We start from the raw sequence: 14,049 nt of genomic DNA on the forward strand, positions 1-14,049 counted from the left end.
GCTCAAAAGAAAAAGAAAAAGCTCTACAAGATTAACCCAAAGCCCAGTAATAAGATATTAAGGAAATACAAGCATCTCATTTTTCAGATCAGAGGGTTTTAATAATAATGACAAAAATCAATATGAAACCAAATTAAATCTGCTGTTTATATTCATCAGGTAATTTGATTGAGAGGCTGCCAATTCAAGTCTCTAGTGCTGTGATAAGTAAATACAAACATACTTCTTTCAGATCACAAAGTTTTAGTGCAATGATCAAGAGCAAATGCAATCAAAACTATTTTTCACCCCAGCCAAATCCCAATTAAACTAGACCACATTATTTAATAAGGAAGCCTGCAAAACTCCAGCTCTTTATTGATGTACTGATATAGAAACACAAACTTGGTGCTTTCCAGATCACAGCACTTAAATGCAGGGAAAGAATTAAGACTTCAGTAAAATTGGTTTAATTTAAATTCTGCTGGAAGTGAACATGGTAATTCCTCCTCCTCATCATCATCCTGGCTTTTTGTGGGGTGTCCAGCAACAGCCCTCAGCCTCATCTCTTCCCTGGACGGGGTGGGGGGCAAGTTTTTAGTATCCAAACCAAGACAAGTTTGGCAAGGAAAGGACCTGCACTAGAAAATCTTAGCAATGATTCCTAATGAATCCTTAGTGATTAATCCTGTTCCCATGCAAGAAATCATTTCCCCTTAGACCAGTGGCCTGGAACCCTTCTGTACCCTCCAGGTGAGCAACCAGCTTTTTTTTTGTTTTATTTTCAGGAATAAAATTCAGGGATTGGAGTCCTGGTGTACCAGACAAGGGTTTGGGGCAGATGGTTATGCAAAAGCAGATGGACACAGCAGAAGACTTCAAATCCTCAGTGCAATCAACTTATCTGCAGCTGCTAATAGGCAGAGGCATACAAATTATTTCATTAAAGCTGGAAAAAGCAGAACTGACATCTTATTCCTGGGTAAGATTTATCACACCCTGTTTTCAGTGGGTCTCTGAAATGAGATTCAAGTTTATTTATCCCCTTCCTCTGAGGAGACCCAGCTCTAAGGGTTTTGTTCCCTTTTCAGAGGACTCTGCTGACAGCAGAGAATTTCAGTGCAGATTCCCAGCCTGCCAACAGGGCAGGCCAGGAGGGAGGATCCTGGGCACTGCCACACAGGCAGGGAGCAGTCCTGCTCCTTTTATCCTTCAAGAGGTGGGGCTGAGCTTCCAAACTGAAAAATAAGTTCCCCAAAGGCTCCAAAAATTCTGAATAGTCTGATTAACACACATTTATTATTGTCCTACTGTATTTCAGGTGTTGCTTTATGAGACCTGCAACTCCTGAAGACTTTGAGAGCAGAATTAAAAATGAAGATCCCCTGGGAGATGTGCAAGGGGTATGGAAGATTTTCAAGCAGCAGAGAGGGGAAAGTCAGGTGATCCAAGGAGGTTAATGTGCCACTCTGCCTCTGCTCTGCAGCAGGGAGAGGAGAGGGTAAAACCCTCTGGGAATCTGCACCAAATCCAGGTCATCTGCTCTGCAAAACGCTGCTACACCCACCTGCAGGGAGGTCACACAGTACCCAGAGCAGCAACGCTCCAAAGGCTCCTCTGCACTCCAGCAGGAACAGACAGGGAATAAAGATGTGTGGCTGCAATCAAATTATCCCTTCAAAGAAATAACAATAAATTCTGAACTTCCCAATTACAGGGGACAGGCAAACCTTGGAAACCATTAAGAGCTGCTTCTTCTGTTGATGAATTATCCAGAGTGCACGGAGCTATTTGCTGAGCTTCACTGTATTACACTAATTATAAATTAATATATTGCTCATTACACAGTCAGGCTGTACAGTCAACTAATGCACTGCTGCAAAGAGCCTGTTTTAAAACATCCTCTGGTACTTTTATGATCTAGATGTTTAATTTACTTCTGTTCTGGCTTAAATGCCACCAACATGTCATTCTTCCACAAAGAAATATCTCTGGCTCCACCCTACCTGCTTTGGGTCTCAGCAACGTAGATGAAGGATGAAACCTAGAAAGGTTTTTTCATTGCTGAGCAGTTGCATGAGAAATTAAGCAAAATAGCATAATTTAAGCCTAATTCCTGCATAAGTAGTCTTTGAATTGCTGTTTTTCATGGCAGCAGGTGGGAGGGGATTATTGGTACTGGTGCCAGTGCTCCCCATGGACATGTGGCTGCTGCCCTGGTGAGCTCAGCTCCTCTTGCCCTGCCCAGAGCAGAAGCACCAAAAGCGCTGATCTTCTTTAATAAAATGGATTTTTGGAAGTAATTAACATCTCTGCTTCCTCAAAATAGAGTTTTGCATTTAAAAGGGGCTTTGGGAAATTGCTTCTCTGGTTCTCCCATAGAAGTTAATAGGAATTATTTTCATTATCCATTTTCACAAGGCTTTGTCCAGAAACCAAACAAAATGATGTCATGACCTTACATCACCTCCATTCTGCATCAGCAAACCCTCAGCTGTTAAGAAGGGAAGGGAGAATATGGGAATTCCTGCTTTCCCTGCAGCTGTGGGAGAAGGAGGCATTGGCTGAAGAGGAGGAGGGAACACCCATGTCCAGGTCCATCAGAAACCCTGAGATGATGCTGAGCTGCGGAGAACTCTTGGATTTAGACTGGCCTTAGGAATCCCACCAGCTCTGGGGGCTTCAGGAGAAAGTCTTCCCAGCTTTGCACCCACCTGAGGAGTGTTGTTGCTAAAATAAAAAGCATGAGCATCCCAGGCAGGACTCCCAGATGGATGGGAAGAGCAAAGGGCAGAGTTGCTGGCATCCAAAGTGGCCATTTACTGGCAGTGGCCTCCCCATGCTCTTAGTCTGACTCAGGCTATCACATCTGCATCCCCAGGCCCTGTGCCAGCAGCCCTGTGAAGGGGAACACCAGCCTCACAGATACGGAGGAAACTCCAATGGAGCTGGCAGGCAGCATGAATAGGAGGAAACGGAGTCCTCTTTCTTGGAAAACAGTTGTTAGCACTGCATTGTTTCAGGGAGGGTTCCTGCAGAGTGTTTATATGTCAGACCATTCTCTGGGTTCGGTGCTCAGCGTAAGGGAAACAATAAATATCAAACAGGGTCACAGAAGTCATTCCGGAAACCGCCATTTCCTTCTTTCCAAGGAAAGCATTCTGGTGACTCAGCAATACAGGGCAGATTGGCTGTCCAGCAGAGGGGGGACACATTCCCTGGAGAATCCCATGATTTTCAGTCTTAATAACACAAGAATTAGTGCACTCAGAATATTTGAGAGCCCTCCTGCATGACCAGGTCAGGGATGCTATGAGGGAGAAGGTATCAGGAGCAGAGGAGAGGATCTGGGGCTGCTGGAGAGGCATCAGAGAGGTCCTGGCCTCAGACTGGAGGGGTGGGTTGGAAGGGACCTTAAATGTCACCCAGTTCCAATGCCACCCACTAGATCCGGTCCTGAAGGGCACTGAAAAAGCTTAAAAGGGTACTGAAGACCTGAAAGCTTGGGATTAGAATATGGGAACACAGGGAGTGCTGAACAACTTCTGAAGTATGATCCTGGTAGGCTGGTAGTTTGAAGAGCACTGGCTGAAAGTGGCTAAAACCTAGAGGGCTCAACAGAGCTGCTTCTGCTTGGAACTTACAGTGCAAAAGCCCTGTGTGGACAGGAACAAGTGGCTCCTCTGTGGTGCTGAGAGCACTGGGGCACAGGAATTTTAAGAAACAGCCTCAATTTTACTTTACAGTAGGAGGGTGCTGTGTTTTTTCAGCAGTTTTTCTGCTGTCACAGGAGCCCAGAGGCAGGGAGGTGCTGAGGTCAGGCTGTGCCAGCGATGGTGTTTATGCTGCCGGCTCTTCCCCTCCCAGCCAGGGAGGATGTGTTGTTCTGGGTCAGCTAAATCCGCATCCTGCTGACGCTGGAGCGCAGCATCCTGGGTGAAAGGGAGGGAGGGAGAGGTTCAACTCTCAGCCCTCTCACGGTACCTCCCCGCTCCTCCGCAGGCTGCTGGTTATTAATAGCCCGGCATGGCCGCGCGTGGGCTGATGAGCACAGGGGGGTGACAAAGCGCCAGGCGCTGGACAAGGAGATTGTACCGGAGTAGGTGGCTCTGGGGGAGCCCTGGGACGATCCAGCCAGGAAACCCACCTGCCGGGAAAAGCGCGGGGATGGGAGCAGCCACGCGCGGGCAGGGCGAGCCTGTCCCCCCGAAGCCGCACATCCAACCGGGAAAAGACTTTCCCGGAGCCTTTTGGACGCAGCGATGGTTCCTGTCCCCGGTGCTTCCAGCGGGATGCCCGGTCCCTCCCCGGGAGGGCTTATCTTTCACCCGGCTGCGGGATAACGGAGTGGGGGATCCATCTCCGAGAGGGCTCGCCCTTCACCCAGCTGCGGGATAGCGGAGGGGGGATCATTCCGCGGGAGGGCTCGTTCTCGGCCGGCTGCGGGGTAGCGACCGGGGGTGTGTATCCCTCCTGTGTTGGGGGTTCGTTCTCCGCCGGCTGTGGGATAACGGCGGGGGGTGTCACTCCCCGGGAGGGCTCTCCCTCCTCCCGACTGCGGGCTAACGGCAGGCGATGCGCGTACGCGCTGCGGCGCTGAGCTGCCGCGCCTGGTCCCCCCCCGCACCACACCACGGCGGGGCGGGAGGTGGGGCGGGGCGGCGGACTCGGCTCGGTTCTGCCCCGCTCGGCCCGGTTTGGCTGCGCTCGGCCGGGCTCGGGATGCTGCTGCGGGTGCGCGCCGCCGTGGCGCAGCTGGCGGCGGGGCTGGGCGCGGGGGCGGGCGCGCAGACCCCCGCGGAGCCCCGCGGCGGCGGGGCCGGGGCATCGCCGCCTCCGGCCGCCTTCTGCCGGCCGGCCTTCCTGCAGCTGACGCCCGAGGAGCTGCGCCGAGCCGACGATCACACCGGGCGGGCGGTGCAGAGCCCCCGCGACGGCCGCCGCCGCCTGCCCTGGAGCACGGGATACGCCGAGTGAGCGGGGCCGGAACCGGGACCGAGACTGGGACTGGGAGCGGGACTGGCGCGGGGGAATGGCGGTTTGCAGCCCGGGGAGGGCGGGCTGGCCCCTCTCGGCCCCAGAGCGGGGACCTTGGGGACGAAAGTGGGTCGCGACGCGCGGTGAGCTGCGTGTGTTCCTTTTCCAGCAGCGCGGAGCGGGCGCTGGGGATGCTCGCGGTGGGAGAGCATCGGCGGGACGTCCGTGCTCTCACCCATCCCCGGGGGATTCAGGGCTCTTCTGCCCTTTTATTGTTTTCTACGCTTTTCGCACAATCCCCGTTCCGTGGGGAACTGACACCGAGGGCGAAGAAGCCGCGGCGGCTCTGGCAGGACTTGGGGGGAACAGGGAGCTGGGGCTTTCTCCTGGGAGCGGGACTGACTGTGACTTCCCCTTCGAGGAGCAGATTCTCTTCTCCTTTCACTCACTGCGAGTTTCACCCCTAACTGTGAAAGCAGGTGGAGAAGGTCAGATTTTGAGGGCTTTTGCTGCTCAGTGCTGTCAGCTCACTCCCCGTCTCTTCCTCAAGCTGATCTTCCAGATATCCCAGAGAGCTTTTTGAGATGTTGATTTGCCCCAGGACGTGCTGGGGTAGCAGTGCCCGGCACAAACCCTACCCTTTTAGGTCTCCCAAGACTTCTGCAAACCGCTTGAAAAGTGTGTGCCCAAAGCACAGTCACCCTGTTGTGCGTGTTTACAGCTTCCTCCCGTGAGCAAGTTCTGCAATCTCGACCTGAAATCTGCTGTGTCAGCATAGACAGGGAAAAGTCCGTGTGACTCTTTTTGCAAAAGTCCTGTTGGTTTTGTCACCATCACCTTCTCCCCTCCTTCTCTGAGGCCCCCGCTCCCTCCCTAGAGGTGATGGGACATGGGTGCGGTTGTGATCCTGTCCATGAGTCCTGGCTGGGGGAGATGTGAGGCTGGCTCAGGGTTTTGGGCAGTTGCTCAGTTTATGGCAACAAAACCAGCTTATTTCTGGTCACATCCCTTGGTGGGTGCCCAGACAACTTCTCTCCCCTGGACTGCACTGTGGGTGGCACCCAGTACTGCTGCTGGCCCCAGACCAACCCACTCAACTTGTCTGGGACACCTGGGACAGGACAGGAGCATCTGTGGAAAGCATCCTTGAGGACATAGGGCACGAGTAGGGGGTTAGCAGGGGATGAGGTGCTACAGGGGTGGCCTTTGCGGGGACACGATGTGAAAGAAAGAGCCTTTACACCTCATTTCCTCCTGGCAGGGTGATAAATGCGGGGAAGAGCCAGCACAATGAGGACCAGGCGTGCTGCGACGTGGTGTTTGTGGAGAGGAGGCCCAGCCCGAGGGGCCGGCTGTCGTCCAGGGAAGGCGCCGGGGAACTGGGCCGGGTGAGAACCCTGGTGGTGTGACCAGGCAGGGGCACGGCAGGGAGGATGCCCAGCAGCAGGGCACAGCGTAGGGCATGTGGGGAAGTCTGTGCCCCAGGGATTCCCTTGGTTCCCAGCCTGGGTGGCCGTGCTCCCTGCCAGCTCCTGCCATCCTCCATCCCCACGGGGCTGCAGCAGGGCTGGCTGGCCCAGGGAGACCACTAGCCCCTGTGCCCTGGTATGCTGCAGGGGTGGCTGCGGTACTGGCCCCGTGGAGGAGCTGGCTGCTGGAGGAGTGCTGCTGGCAGAACGAGGTGTCTGATGCAGGGCTGGGCTCCAGCCAGGGACCAGCCATGTCCAGACACCCTTGGTCAGCTGCCCACATGGCTCCTGTCCACACTGGGACCTGTGAGAACGAGGCAGAGCCTGTGTCAATGTCCTCAGCTAGTGGCCCCAACTGCTCTGAATTCCCCATCCCATTTGCTTCCTCACAGGCTCATTTAACCTTCCCTCTTCTTGCCACAGGGCAGGAAGGGATTTTATTTCCACTACTGGGCCCTGTTTGATGGCCATGCAGGCAGTGGAGCTGCTGTCATGGCATCTGAGAGGCTCCACATGCACATCTGTGAGCAGCTCCGGGACCTCGTGGACATCCTGCAGGACCCCTCCCCTCCTCCCATCTGCCTCCCACATGACACAAGGACTGGCCCTGCAGATCCAAACCGAGTGTCCCTCACAGAGGATGATGGGGAGGTCCCCAACAATGCTGTGCCACGGTTCCACCTGGAGAAAGTGGTGTCCCACGAGAGCCTCGTGATCGGCGCCATCGAGAACGCCTTTAAGCACATGGTGAGGAGCCTTTGCCTGTGGCATCATCCAGGGCATCCCGTGGGAGTGTCCCTTTGCTGTCTGTGTCTGCATCAGCTTGTCCTCTCTGTCAAAAGGCAGCTCTGGAGCAAGGAGTGAGCTGCAGGGAGGGCTCTTAATGGGATGGACTCAGAGGGCACTTTGATGCCCCATATTTTGGGGGTTCAGGATGCAGAGGCTTTGGGCCCCAGGCCTGTGAGGGTGCAGAGGGGTTTGCTGGACTTTGTTCTAGCAGTCCCAGCTCCTCCTCTCCTGTCTTGCTCTTTCCTGCCCACTCCACTGGGCACATGGGACCCCTGATCCCTCAAGCCCTACAACCACCCTTGGGCTGCATGGGGAAAGGAACCCAGGCTGGCTGCTGCTTCCCACCTGGAGCTGAGGTGCTGCTGGAGCAGCCGGGTATAATTTGGGGTCCCCCCACCCTCCCTGCTTGCAGCCACTCTCTGTCTCCACAGGATGACCAGATCGAGCGGGAGCGGGCGGCCCAGCACCTGGCTGGGGGCTGCTGTGCCCTGGCTGCCATCTACCTCATGGGCAAGTTCTACGTGGCCAATGCTGGTGACAGCAGGTACAGCCCCCCCAGGGCAGCCCTCACCCTTCTCCTGGTGATTAGGGAGCACCCTGGTAGAGCAGGGTGGTGCTGGAGGTCAGGCTGGTGAGGAGCACCCACCTCCAGCCCTGCCTTGGGGAGGGTGGATGTGGCAGGACTGGGCAGAGCCACCCCCTGCCTGCTGCATGCCCTGGGGACAGTGTGCCCTGCTGTGGTCTCTGTGCTCGCCTGGTGCACAGATAGGGCTGCAGAATCACCTCCAAAAATCTGGGATTTGCTCCCTTCCTTCCCAACAGCATCCTGTCTGCTTCCCAGATGGCTCTGGATCACACCCCAGCCCCTGCTGCTGGTGCTGACCTGGGCTGCAAGTTGGGGAGTGAAAATTGCCCTCAGCAAAGCTTTCCGAAATCCCCAAGAAGTAATTTCAGGGCACACTTCATACCAGTGACCTGTTTGGGGAGAAGGACATGCAAATCTGTGTGCAGACAAGGTGCAGTGGGAGCTTAGAGCTCAAGAATTTTGATTGCCACGTGCATTTCCCACGGTGGGTTACTGGGTACCTGCACCTGGGTGTGCTCATATCTCCAAGTAGTGGTAGGAAGGCAGGGCCACCTTATGGTGAGGGTGAAGCTGCTTTGAATCACGGAATCACAGAATGGTTTGGGTTGGAGGGACCTTAAAGCTCATCCAGTTCCACCCCCTGCCATGGGCAGGGACACCTTCCACTAGACCAGATTGCTCTGAGTCCTGTCCATCGTGGCACTGGACACTCCCAAGGATGGGGAAGCTACAGCTTCTCTGGGTATTTACTGCAGGTTACCTTGTCCTCAGCAGTGTCAGGCCAGCAAATACAAGCTGTGGTCAATTTTCTGAGGCTGAATGTGCTTCCAGCTCTTGGACAGAGACGAGGAGATCCTCTGCTTTTGGGTGCAGGCCCCCTCCATGGCAGCAGCAGATAGGCACCAACTGAGCAGGATGGCAGCTGGCATGGGGTCCTGAGGCTGTAACTGCTTCTGGGCGAGGGTCTGTGTTCTCTCCTCGGGCATCAGGCACTGCCAGAGCTGGGACAGCAGGTGGGGTGGATCCTCTAGCCCACCATGACATGCAGAAACATCTCATAATCAGACTTTTATGTTATTTTAACACATCAAACCATCAGAGCAGCCCCAGCAGTGAGTGACAGTGCTGGTGTGGGCCAGGCATGTGCTCCCATGTCCTGCTGCAGGCGATTTCTGCCCCTCCTGTGTGCAACTGCCCTCTTCCTTTGGGTGCCCCACCTTTGTGTTCCTCCTTTTCTAACCATATCCTGTCCTTTGGTTTGCTTCATTCCCCTTTGGCCCATGCTTCTCTTCCATTTTCCCTTCCTCCCTGCCCCTGTCTTGTGCAGGTGGGAGGGATGCCATGCCATGCCCTGCCCAGGGGAACACCAGAGCCAGCAAACAGCTCCCAGCTCGGGCTGGGAAGCAGGCAGGCAGAGGAGGGGAAGGGATTGCACCACTCCTGGGAATCAGCCCTCGAGGGCCAGGCTCAGCTCCCCCTCCATGTCTCCTCTTCTCCTCTCTAATCTCATCCTTCCATGTTTCATTGCAGGGCCATTATCATCCGTAATGGGGAAATCATTCCAATGTCCAGGGAGTTTACTCCAGAGACAGAGAGGCAGAGGCTGCAGTTTTTAGTAAGAAAGACCTTTCTTCTAACCCCATTCCTGCTGAATCACCTCCTGACTCCTTCCCAGCCCCCCTACTCTGCCTGCTGGGCTGCTGCCATGGTGGGGTCCTGGAGCTGAAGGCAGCCCCATGGTTGGGACTTGCTGGTAGTGTTTGTACATCCCAGTCTGCTCACTGGGATGAGGAGAGGCACTGGGATGCAGGGAGCTGGTGTGGGAGCATCTTGTGGCTGGCAGAGCCCTGGTTTGCTGTGGGGTCAGCGTGAGAGGCTGTGACTCCAAGCTGGGACCTGGAGATCCCGGGCTTTTGGCACAGGGATGATTTGGGCTGGTTGCATGGAGCCAGTTTGGTCCATCTTGCCCTGGTCCTGCCCCAGGAACAGGGAGCATCTCCTGCCTGAGCTGCTGTGACCAGGAGGAGTGTGGCTGTGCTCCCTCCACCCCCTGTGCTCCCTCACATGGTCAGAGGAGTCACAGTGCTCCTGCTGAGTCCTAGTTTTGTCCCCGGCTGTTCCCTGAGGAGTCTGAGCTGACGTGTGCCAGCTGCTTTCTGGCTTTCTCCCTGAAAGCTCCCTGTCCCTGTCCTGGACAACCCTCCCCCGGTGCCACCCAGGGAGACTTTTTAAGGTTATAAAGAACTCTCTGAGGGCAGCACAGTGGAGGAGGCGTTTGTGTTGGAGAAGGTCTTGCTGGATGCAATTTCCTGGCTTGCAGTATACGTGGAAAAACACTGAGGTGTTTTTTCTTGAATCTATTTTTGAATGACCAAGAGGAGGAAACTGCTGTGAGTGGGATCCTCTCCAGCTGGCTGTGAAGGGCAGGGCACAGGCTGGGGACAGGCACATGCTGCTCTGCCACATCATGCCCAGGCTGTGGTCAGGGCTCCCCTGGAGCGAGATGGGCGTCTCTGCACCAAACCCCTGCCACGCTGTCTTCTCAAGATCTCCTCCTCTCTTTTGGCTCTTCCTTCCCCGACCTGCATTTTCCAATTTCCCTGTTCCTGGTCCCTGCATGCTGTGCTCCAGGAAGGGGCTTGGGGCTGCCCTGGTAAGGGCTCTGTGCTGCTCTTTGTCCCTTTCATGGCTGCAGCTGGGACACTGTTTTAGAAAAGACCCATCACTCTTTTCCTAAGGTGAGTGCCATGCCCTGTGCTGAGCTTGGCATCCTGGGAGGTTTGCAGCTGTGGCTCCTCCTGGGAAAATGCCAGTTTCTCCTGGAATTTGCTGGGGTTTGATCCCTGTTGGAGACCTTTATTTCCCAAAACTCTTCATGCAAAAGCTTTACCTTCTTGCTGGGTGCTGGCATGGCTGTCCCCAGCTCCAGTTTCCCCTCTGGGTTAGCACAGGTCGGTGGTTTGAAGCTGCTCTACCAGCACCTATTAAAGTTTCTTCAGAGCAGCTGGTGTTGTCCCACTATGGAATGTCAAAGCTTGAGGTCATGGTGGGCTGGTGGGTCCCACATCTACATGGAGCTGGATCACAGATCCTGCTCTCCCAGCCCTTTGGCTGAGACACCCCTTATTCCCACAGGCACTGCTGAGGCCTGAGCTGCTGGGGAAGGAGTTCACCCACCTGGAGTTCCCCCGCAGGATCCAGCCCAAGGAAGTGGGGAAGAAGATGCTGTACAGGGACCAGAACATGAATGGCTGGTAACCCCCAACCCACTGGTGGCACTGGGGTCCTGCTGAGGTGGTTGCCCAGCTCTGGCATCCCATCCCATGGGGCAGGGGGCTTTGGCTCACTGGGTACCCAGGTCCTGAGCAAGCAGGGGAGGTGCTGGAAGCCTTCACCTGCTGACACCTTGTCTCTGGCTTATTTTAACCAGGGCTTACAAAAAGATAGAAGAGGATGACCTGAAGTTTCCACTTATCTACGGGGAAGGCAAAAAGGTGAAGTGCTGTGGCAGGAGCTGGGGTGGGTGTTGCTTCCCACCTGCCCTCACTGATTTTGGGTTTTCAGCCTTGTTTTTGGTAGTGTGTCATCACTTCAATGCCACCAATTCTCAGCTGGAAGTGGAGGTGGAGATAAAATGGCTTAAAAATTCTTTTTGATTCCAATGTCCTCCAGGCTCGGATGATGGCCACGATTGGGGTCACACGGGGCCTGGGAGACCACGACCTCAAGGTGTTCAGCTCCAACATCCACATCAAGCCCTTCCTGTCCTGCTTCCCTGAGGTAAGCCTGGCTGCCAGCCACTCTGCCCCAGGGGTTCCTGCAACAGCCGGAGCCACTCAGTGTGACCAGATCCATGGTGTGCCCAGGATAGTGGGAGCTCCCTCTGCCTCTCTGCCCCTCACCCTCATGTCTTGCCCCATTTCTTGCCAGGTCAGGGTTTATGACCTCACACAGTACGAGCACTGCCCCGATGATGTTCTGGTCTTGGGCACTGACGGGCTCTGGGATGTCACCAATGACAAGGAGGTGGCTGGTGTGGTGATGGAGGTGCTGACGAGCTACGAGCCCAATGATCCATGCAGGTGAGCTATGAGTGGACAGAGGGACCAGCATGTCCTGCACTCCAACACCTCCCCTTGACCTGGTTCCTTGGAGCAGTCATGGCCATGCATCCCTCTGGGCTCCACAGCACACCGTGCTCTCCTGGATGTGCCTACCTGAGCTTGGATCTCTCCAAGGGACCCTTTTCTACACCTCTAGCTGCTCCAGCTTCTCCCTCCTTGCCAGGAATGCTGCATCAGGGGGTCTGGGGTGGCTGCTGAGCCATGCTCTGCTGTGCCCCCAGGTACACCATGGTGGCCCAGGAGCTGGTGGTGCGGTCCCGGGGGGTGCTGAAGGAGCGGGGCTGGCGGTTGGCCAACGATAAGCTGGGCTCCGGTGACGACATCTCTGTCTTCGTGATCCCTCTGGGTGGCCCTGGCAACTACACGTGATGCCCGGTGAGGCCAAGGCAGTGGGGCTGGATGGAGCTAACAGGACACTGGCGCTGCCTCAGAGCCACCTCTCCCTTAAGCACTTGTTTCCTGAGCCGACCACAAGAAGAGTAAGAAACCTGGAGCCTCAGTCTGTGCCCCTGTGCAGAGCATCCCCTCCACCTGCTTGCATCCCAGCCCCAGGTGGAGATGAAGAGGCCTTGGACAGAGAGTGAAGACTGGGGCTGAGGATGTTTTTGTGCTGCTGCTTTCTCAATGCTGTGAAAAGACTGAAGGCTTGCTGAGTCCTCAGCGTGTTCTTCGCCCCTCGCCCTGGCCATGCTGGTTCCAGCCCTGTGCAATGGCCATGGGGCTGGTGGAGCACTTGTATCTGCTGCACTCACCTTCTGTCCCTTGCCCTATGACCTTGTGACACTAAAGCTGCTGTTGGGGCTGGGCACTGGGGCTCAGATGGGATGTGGATGGAGGTGAAGCCCTGCTGGCAGCTGGGCGATGCTCACCCCAGCACAAATCCAGCCATGGGTGGTGTGGTGCTGAGTGAGCCCTACAACAGCCATCCCAGCTTTGTGCTCCCAATTTCCAGCCCCTCACACCTTTGTTCCAGTCATGGACCTTGTCTCAGTTTCTGGGAGGATGGAGCAGTGAGCAAGCCCTGCTGTGCACCCAGAGCCCTGGGGAAGGACAAGCCATTGCACTGGCCACAGGTTCTGCCCCCACCCTCCCATGCCTTGGATCACTGCTGTGCTTCTGGAGCCAGTTATTAACTGAAGAGCTAAGCTGGAGAATGTCTAAATCCTTCCTTGGTGTGGGGAGTCTATGAATGTATGTCTATATTTCTGAGTGGTTCTGAATTAGCAGCCGCACACAGAGCAGCCCTATTCAGGCGAGCTTAACAGCTTAACTGCGTGGCGTGGATCTGCTTAGCCCAGGGCTGGCAACCCACAATAAAAGCAGCTTGGTGTGACCAGGGTGGGGGAAGAGAGCTCCCTCCTTTTCCTTAATAATCTCAAAACTGGTGCAGAGCAGAGCTGGAGAGGTTGATCTCTGCACAGGATCTTTTCATCACGCAGATCTCGACCTGGAGCATCCATTTGCCTGCACCTCTGTGAAGTGTTGCATCCTCCCAAAATGTGAGGGATTGTCCCATCCTGGCAGTGTGGATATGGAAGGAGCTGGTCCATGGTTCCCTGTTATGCAAAGGCTCTGTGGCACCAGTGGTTTGTGTCCTGCTGCTGGGCGCAGTCAGCTCTTGTCAAGTGTCACCTCTGATGAATGTTTGTCTCCTGTAACCAGTGAGATGTAAATAAACTGGGTGCACTTAATGGGAAGTGAAAGTTACCCAGTGAGATTTGAACCTGTTGGCATCCATGCTGAAGGGAGCAGGGAGTGGTGCCGGGGCTGGGAGCCTGTTCTTGCACAGCACTGTGTGTTTAAATAAAGGTTTTGCCACTTGCAGTCCCACTTCAGAGTCTTTCTTTGCAGAGCTCCTGCAAAGAAGACTTACCTAAAAGCCAATTAGCTCTGATTAATTTATGTGGGCAGGCAAATAGGCCCAGGCAGAGCCATGTGAGCTGCTGTCCCTCTGCCCTTGGCACTGGAATATCCGTCTGTCTCCCCTGGGCAGTGGGAGCCGCTGCTGTGCTGCCAAGTCTCTGTGGTGCTGCCCTGAGGTTCTCATCTCCCTGGCTCTGGCTGGGAGATGGGGGCAGTGGCCAGTCTGGTGGGAATGGGAGCATCAGACAGGGAATGGAGGGAT

General features: G+C 55.2%; 1 protein-coding gene across 1 annotated transcript; it reads left to right on the top strand.

Moving 5' to 3' along the window:
- The first annotated feature begins 4,646 nt into the window (after positions 1-4,646).
- Positions 4,647-13,746, top strand: PPM1J (protein phosphatase, Mg2+/Mn2+ dependent 1J). The gene is made up of 10 exons (XM_071578524.1): positions 4,647-4,952; positions 6,218-6,344; positions 6,849-7,172; positions 7,646-7,758; positions 9,331-9,415; positions 10,936-11,054; positions 11,231-11,294; positions 11,473-11,580; positions 11,731-11,882; positions 12,146-13,746. Exons 1-10 carry the CDS (start codon positions 4,702-4,704, stop codon positions 12,291-12,293), a joined length of 1,491 nt encoding a protein of 496 aa, XP_071434625.1. The 5' UTR covers positions 4,647-4,701; the 3' UTR covers positions 12,294-13,746.
- Positions 13,747-14,049: the final 303 nt, after the last annotated feature.

The sequence above is a fragment of the Pithys albifrons genome, chromosome 28, assembly GCF_047495875.1.
Source record: "Pithys albifrons albifrons isolate INPA30051 chromosome 28, PitAlb_v1, whole genome shotgun sequence".
Lineage (NCBI taxonomy): Eukaryota > Metazoa > Chordata > Aves > Passeriformes > Thamnophilidae > Pithys > Pithys albifrons.

Excerpts from the sequence above, each read along its gene's own strand:
- PPM1J (XM_071578524.1), top strand. The coding sequence starts at position 4,702 with ATGCTGCTGCGGGTGCGCGCCGCCGTGGCGCAGCTGGCGGCGGGGCTG. Across the intron at positions 4,953-6,217 it reads TGGAGCACGGGATACGCCGA|GGTGATAAATGCGGGGAAGA; the intron begins GTGAGCGGGGCC and ends TCCTCCTGGCAG. Across the intron at positions 11,295-11,472 it reads TCTACGGGGAAGGCAAAAAG|GCTCGGATGATGGCCACGAT; the intron begins GTGAAGTGCTGT and ends AATGTCCTCCAG.